Genomic DNA, 8,168 nt, shown 5'->3' with positions numbered 1-8,168 from the left:
TATACTATTATACACTTTTATACACCTTTATACAAGTGACGAATTTCTTCCACGATTTTTAGTTGCAATTCTTATTCAAAACCAGTCTAAATCTTCACTAAATGAATTCAAATTTTGTATACAACCTCTTTATAATATTTATAACAAGTGTAAATAACACCCACTCCAAATTTCTCACAAAATCAAATATGAAATTTAAATCCACATATTTAAGCTTGTTAAAATCTAATTTTTACCATCCAAATGGATTTGGTTTGTTGAACTACTATTTGAGTCACATTTAGTTATTGGAAAATTAACTTAAAAGCTTGAGCAATCTTTTTAAAAATTAAATAGTAATTTTGAGAATTTGGAGTTGAATGTTGAATCCTAACGTATTGTTTTTGGATAAATTGGTTGTAAATTGAAACATGAGCAATAAAATTGAAAAGTAGGAGCTTACTTTTTCTCATGTAAAATTTTCTCTAATATTAATGGCGATTCATTCTACTCTTCTCTTTTCCTCAATATTGCTGCTGCTTTTCTTAATAAGTTTCAATAACACAAATGGAAATTGCGAGCAGGAGTACCATTTCAATTTCAATATTGAAGAAGCTACAATCAAAGACATACAATTGGCCTTTGCCCAAAACAAGCTTACATCAAGACAACTCGTTGACTTCTACTTGCATAAAATTGAAACCCTTAATCCTGTTCTTCGTGGAGTTATCGAAGTGAATCCGGACGTGCGAAAACAAGCCGATGAAGCTGATAAACAAAGGCAGATAATTAAGAAGAAACTGGGCAGTTTACACGGTATTCCTGTTCTGGTCAAAGATAGCATAGCAACAAAGGATAAGCTTAATACTACTGCGGGGTCTTACGCGTTGCTTGGTTCAGAGGTGCGTAGAGATGCTACTGTTGTGGAGAGGCTGAAGAATGATGGTGCTTTGATTTTGGGAAAGGCTAGTATGAGTGAATGGTACCATTTTCGATCTTTCAGTATTCCTGATGGATGGTCTGCTAGAAGTGGCCAAGGTGTGGTGAGTTCTCACAGCATTGTCATCTCGCATACTTTCTTTTTTAGTCTGTTCTTAAATGTCATACTTCCTTATTTAGAAATAATTTAACTTTAAATTTTCTATTTTACCCTTAACGAGATGACACAAATGTCTTCTGGCTTGACTTATAAACACCCTCCCATAAATTGGAGAGTAGAAATAGTATTACTTTCTTTGTCTCTTCTTTCAAAAGGAGGATGATCACGCCCAACTATGCCTTGTAAAAAAAAAGACTCTGCGGACGTTGCAAATATAACCCGAGTATTACGCTCAGGGTCGAATCCACAGAGAGTTAACCTATCAACCGCTATCTTCAGACCCACTAAGTCTTCAGAACCAGCTTCTCAAATATTCAAATTCTCAGTTGAGTGTTCTTTAATAACTAGCTTGCAAATAACTAAATGGCTGTAACTAAATAAAAAAAAAGGTTGTAAACAATTATGAGAAAAAGCTAAGGCAATGATTTTCCCTATTGATGGAATCCCTTCTGTTTATGCTCATACAAATTTACCCACACATCTCTATCAATTATGAACGCTAATCTTACCGCAACTCTCTCCCGAGTAATTACAGTAATCTACTATTGCACTCTCCTGAGATACACTAGCTTGCTTTATTTAGCACAATTCAATTTAGATTGCACCCAAGGCTTCGTTATTCCTAATCCCGCCTTTAAACCCGCAATTATAGATTCCTCTAATAATTTAGGAGTGGTGTTGTTCAACAATACCCTAAATATGCACTCTTTTCCAAGTTATGCACACTAAATAGGCACAGCTAATTGAGGATCCTGTCAATTAGCTACAACGAACACGAAGTTGAACAAATAAAGATTAAACTAGCAATTTGTATTCACATAAACAAGAAGTTCATCACCCAATAGGTTCCATCAAAGCCTTAGACAAGGAATTTAACTCATGGCTATGGGAAAATAAACTAAGCTTGAATTCATCATAAAATCAAAAGAAAAGAAGAAAGATGTTTAGAGTATTTTCTCACAATGTTTTTCCTTGCTAAGAAACCTTAAAAATCAATACATGCCTCTCTTGGGCGAAGTCTAATGTTTTAAATAGGGTTTAGGTCTAAAAATCCCGTAATTGACACTTTGGTCCCTGAAGTTTACTGCGCCTGCCGCGGTTCTGCCGCGGTCGCGGTAGAACCGCGGCCAAACACCCTCGCGGAATCTCAATCTTCTGCAGCTGCTTCCCACCGCGGTTCTGCCGCGGTCGCGGTGGAACCGCGGTGGATCCAGTTCTCTGAATCTTCGGCCTGTTTTTGCACGGGTCACTTGGGAAATTTCACAGTTGGCCTCTTTTTCATCACTTTTGACTCCAAAACTGCTCCTTAGCCGTCTTTATACATATGTCACCTACAAATCATGAAAAGCACTAATAAGAGCATTTTGTCATCACTTTTAGCATTAAAACTACACAAGAAGGTGATTATTTAAGGTGTGATTATAGTCAAATTCACCTATTATCAGAGGACTACTTTTGAATGTTTCAGGTAGGTTCCAATCAAGGAAAATAAAGAGGTAATACTGGAGTAACTAGTTTGTTCATACTCGTCGATTAGTTTGTAAAAGCTCCTTGATCAAATTTTATTGACTCAACCTATGGCTTGAAGAATGTCTGTTATGACAGATCAATCATTCAATTACCTTCAATTCCAAATTAGGTTGGGGTCGGCTATATGTTAGTCGTACTTCCTGCTAAATTTTATTGTTTGTTTGAAGAAATACTCTCAGAAATTTTACTGTTGTGGTCCGTCCTTGTGGAAAATGCAGAACCCGTATGTGGAAGGAGGAAGTCCATGTGGTTCAAGCAGTGGATCTGCAATATCCGTAGCTGCTAACATGGTGGCTGTGTCACTAGGAACTGAGACTGACGGCTCAATTATCTGTCCTGCTGAATACAATGCTGTTGTAGGCCTCAAACCCACTGTTGGACTCACTAGCCGTGCTGGTGTCATTCCCCTCTCTCCTCGACAGGACTCAGTTGGGTAATTTATGTTTTCTATTGTCATATTAGGTTGCTTCATTCCACCAACAACCAACTAAGCGTCAATCCAAGACTAGTTGGAGCAGTTAATTGGAATCATCATTTGTATCCATTTTCTTTCAACTTAGATGTTTCCTAAATCTCACACTTATTCTAGTAGACAAGTATTCTGAAGAAACGCTGGATATAATGTGTAAGTGTAATAACAATAATAAAGCCTTAATCCTATTGTATCATTTCTTCCATTTCGTTCACTGTTTAGCTATGATGTATATTGATTTTGAGAGATTGTATAATCTCTATTAGGAAAACTTTTCTCTATGTGATTCAAGGTTTACCTCGTCCACTTTTAGCACCTTCAGCTATTGTGTGGTGTTGCGCCTAAAGCTACTACATTTGAAAGTCTATGTAGGATATGCCCGATTGCTTATTTAGTTTATCTAAACTTAGTGTAGGCAGCATAGGCAAAAATATTATATTATGTTGCTGATGATCAAATTTGCAGGCCCATATGCAGAACGGTTTCAGATGCTGTATATGTTCTTGATTCTATTGTTGGCTTCGATATAAGAGACCTTGAAGCAACAAGAGCAGCAGTTAAGTTCATTCCAGCCGGTGGTTATAAACAATTTCTCAATGAAGATGGTCTTAAGGGAAAGAGATTGGGTGTGGTAAGACATCCTTTTCTGGCCCTTTCCGATGTGTATCAAGCTGATGCAGTATTGACTGGTCATTTGCAGACACTAAGGTAAAAGTATGAGAATTATAGTTTAGTGAGTTTAACATTTCATCATTTTTTTCTTTCTGTGCAAGATTTATACTCTTAGTAACACATTTAACTTTTTTTTCTCTTTTCTAGAAAAGTTCAGGCAAAGAGGTGCAGTTGTATTAGATAATCTTGAAATACCAAATATTGATGTGGTTTTAGACCCCAATCAAAGTGGTGCGGAGGTGGCATTACTAGCAGAGTTCAAGCTCTCACTCAACAATTATCTAGCAGAGCTCGTCACATCCCCAGTTAGATCACTCGCTGAGATAATAGCCTTCAACCAGAATAACCCAGAATTGGTATGTCCTTTCTCTAATCCTGTGCTTTTGACATGGTTACCGTGATTTAGGGTGTGTTTGGTAAGGAAAACATTTTTCGGAAAATATTTTCTAATTATACCATGTTTGGTTGGCTTAAATATTTTGGAAAATATTTTCCTAATGAATTCATTTGGAGGAAAATGTTTTCCCTATCAAGAGAAAGGAAAACATTTTCCAAAACTCCTCTACTCTCTAACCAAATACTAGAAAATATTTTTCGGAAAAAGTTTTCCACTCACCGACCAAACAAGGAAAAATAAGTGATAAAACCACACATTTTCCATGAAAACAGAAAAATTTTCCTTCCTACCAAACACACCCTTAGTTATAGAAGTTTTCTTTTACAAGCTATATCTCTTCCGCTAAAACTATGGATTTACATTGTGTACACTGACTGTAATTTAACCGACAATAACAAATTATTATCCTATTTTTTAATTTATGATATGAAGAGTTGGCACAGAATTTGAACTCTTAAACTATTTGGTTGTTGCAAATACAAATACAGGAAAGAAGTAAAAACTTTGGTCAAGAAATTTTCATAGCAGCAGAAGCAACAAAAGGGATCGGAGAGAAGGAGAGGAAGGCAATGGCGATGATGGAGAAACTTTCAGAAGATGGATTTGAGAAACTGATAATAGAGAATGAACTGGATGCGTTAGTGACATTAGGTTCAGGTGTTTCCACAGTGTTGGCTATTGGAGGATATCCAGCAATAATAGTTCCTGCTGGTTATAATAGTACTAATGGTATGCCTTTTGGTCTATGTTTTGGAGGGGTGAAAGGAAGTGAACCAAAGCTGATTGAGATTGCTTATTCCTTTGAACAAGCCACCATGATCCGCAGACGTCCTTTTCCCAACTCAATTCCTTCATTTTAAAGTAGATAATTTGTTTTCCTTTTTCCCAGCATAGTCACTGAAGTTTGTTTTTTTTCCAACCAGTTGTTCGAAGATCATTTTCCTGTTTGGGAACTTTCAGAAGTGTAGGGAGTTGGAAACTTTTAGCACATTGGCTGTATGATGGTCAATTGTAACGATACAGCATTTGACGCAAATATCTTCGAGTTACATTGCCCAAACATTAACTGGAAATGCAGAATATTGTTTCCTGATATCTCGATTGGTCTAATTCGAAATCAAGCGTATCCTTTTGATGAATTATCAAAAGGACATATCCAATGTTTTGAAGAAAATTAATTCAATTTTGCCTTCTCTTAATTATTATGCCAGACAGGTACTTGAGCAAACTAACAAATAATAAGCCAGCGTGGAATCCCAAAATGGAATCATTGCAGAAGAAAGGTATAACGATTGGGAACTAGAACAGGATTAAGCCTTTAAGCATGCAGATGAGTGTTTGCTGTCAGCCCCAATCTTTCCGTTTCCGGATTGGAATAAGGAGTTGTATGTTAATACTGACGCATCACTCTATGCCATTGGCGCAAGAAGGGCTGCTTGATCACTCCATCTACTTTTAATGTATAGGCTCATTAGATGAACCATTGATCCCTGAACCTGCTTATCATACTTGACCTTGAAATAGGGGATTGGTTGATAGGAAAGCTCACGAGGAGTGTGTCATCAAAGGATTTAAGCTTATTCCTTTCACACAATCGCGTAGTCCATAATAAACACGTACAGTCTTATTTTTAATTATGGATTTCATCCATAATTTGATGCCAAGGTGAAATTATGTTCCTTTTCCAGAGATGTTGATATGCGCCCATTTTGTTCACCAAGCTTTCGAGACTGGGGATACAAAAATAAATCTAAAATAGCCAATAAACTGCCGAAATTGAGCATTCAAACGCTAATGTGATCTAACTCAAGGGCAAGTTACATAAAGGGCTTCAATGTTTGCTTACTCTAGGTTTTACATAAGACTACAAACATATAAACCGGGGGTGGTGCAATAATGTAAGAACTTACAAAATGCGAATAGTATTTAGTTCAGAAACACACTGATTTTATTGATAATTAGTTCGGAATGAAGTTATTTTGTTTCTAGCAAGAAATCATTGCCATTATAATTAGGCTAATATAATCCAATCCTGAATTTAGCTTAACGTGCGCTCTAAAACTTCTCTTCTTCTTGTTATTTAGGCATCATTTGTTTGCGCTTAATGGAAGTCTGAATTTTAATATTTACATCTCAGTTATTAAGTGCATTTGTTTATTAGATCCGAGTCTTAATCATTCAGATCTTAACCACTAAGCCCTTTTTTTTTATACAATCACTATGAGTCTGAACTGATCTTAATGATTAAGATTTATAACGGGATCTTAATATCATTATGATGTCATACATTAAACAATTTATGTAAAAATGATATTTCACTATTACTCCTGCACTTCCACTACTAATCACCATTACCACTGCTATCGATGTCCTCCACCATTATAGACTACATCCACCCACTACCCACCACCCATTACCACCATCCTCAGCCACAACCACCACTCCTGGCAAGCATGAATGTCATTTGTCACTACCACCGATCACTATTTACAACCATCACCATCACCATCAATCACCAATATCACAACAATCACCATTATCAACCACCACTATATACACCGACTACTGTTATCACTCGCTACCGCCATCAACCACCACCATCAACTACTACTGTCATTCACCATCTACTATCCATAATCACCACCATCAACCAACACCATCACTAACCATTACCTAATCGGCATCTGCAACCACCACTGTTAACCATCATTACCACCAACTACCATATAATTAAAAAAAATATATATTTATTAATATAGTATTAGATTAATTGGTACTAATAAATCTGAATTTATACTTATTCGTTTTTAAATAAAGACAAGTTTCACACATTCAGAGTAGAGAAAACAAACAGTCTTATTATTCAGCATTCAAATCTTAATACAACATCTTGATATTCAGATGTGTATTCAGATTTAGACGTCTTAATCTTAATGCACATTAATTTTCAGATACTTATTCAGATTCACACGTCTTAATCTTAATTAAAATAAACGAGGCGTTAGTTTCTTTACCCGCGTGGGGGCTACTTGAAAATGGATGTTTTTACTTTTGCTTTACTGAAAATTAAGATCAACTGCAAAACAGATCCTTGCATTGTGCCTCTTGCCTAAACTAGTGATTGTGTTGCTCAGCCACAGCAAACTACTTTAAATTGAATATATTAATAACATTGAATTGGTCGTGGCGACGTAGACTATAATAATTATCTTCATAGTTTGGCCAATTAATTTGCTAAAACTTTGACATTTGTAATTTAGCAGATATTTAGTTACATTGTCACGGTGAGATATTTCTTGTTGCACAATTTCTAGATTTGATTAGGTCCTCTCTAGTTCTTCCTATCCCTGGTCATTTGATAAGAGGAAAGGGTCGCACTGTGGAAAGGGTCGCACTGTGGAGTTTTACCGTATTTAACTAATATTTGGTAATCCGCCAATTAAACTACTAAATTAAGAAACAAATTAAGTATGATCTTATTATATGTAAACAGTTGTAGATGTCTTTTCATACGTTTACATAGTTCAAGCTCAAAAGTAATGGTTTAGCTGAACCAACATAACTTGTTCTAGATGCGCGTCTATCCTCGATTGTCACATTACCCGTTTAAATGGAGTGATTTTGCTGTCTATTAGGATACTCTCAACTCAGTAGTCAGAACAACATGAACTTCTACACTTCGGTCCTGCTAGTTCTAGTGGCCTTGTCCAAAGGCCATGCTCATACATTTTCAACCAAGGAAGCCACCATGGTGACCTTCAAAAGCTTTTAGGCAAAACGAACTAAAATCAAGGCAATTGGTGAAATTTTACATGCAAGAAATTAAAAGACTTGTTTCTCAGAGGGGTCATAGAGGTTAATCTGATGCATTCTAGCAAGCTGAAAAAGCTGATCATGAGAGGAACATGGCCGCGACTCATGGTTCCCGTCATGACCCAAATCTACCATGCCGTGATGGCGCCTAATGTGGAATTAGGCAAGCCGACTCTTTTATCAAAACAACCCGATATTTCAAAATA

General features: G+C 36.3%; 1 protein-coding gene across 1 annotated transcript; it reads left to right on the top strand.

Moving 5' to 3' along the window:
- Nucleotides 399-5,244, top strand: LOC109223447 (putative amidase C869.01). The gene is made up of 5 exons (XM_019387758.1): nucleotides 399-1,022; nucleotides 2,827-3,041; nucleotides 3,546-3,788; nucleotides 3,910-4,108; nucleotides 4,638-5,244. The coding sequence occupies exons 1-5, from the start codon at nucleotides 474-476 to the stop codon at nucleotides 5,007-5,009; spliced, it is 1,578 nt and encodes a 525-aa protein (XP_019243303.1). The 5' UTR covers nucleotides 399-473; the 3' UTR covers nucleotides 5,010-5,244.

This window comes from Nicotiana attenuata, chromosome 3 (assembly GCF_001879085.1).
Source record: "Nicotiana attenuata strain UT chromosome 3, NIATTr2, whole genome shotgun sequence".
In the NCBI taxonomy this organism is placed as follows: domain Eukaryota; kingdom Viridiplantae; phylum Streptophyta; class Magnoliopsida; order Solanales; family Solanaceae; genus Nicotiana; species Nicotiana attenuata.
This window is presented reverse-complemented; position numbering and strand designations above follow the sequence as displayed.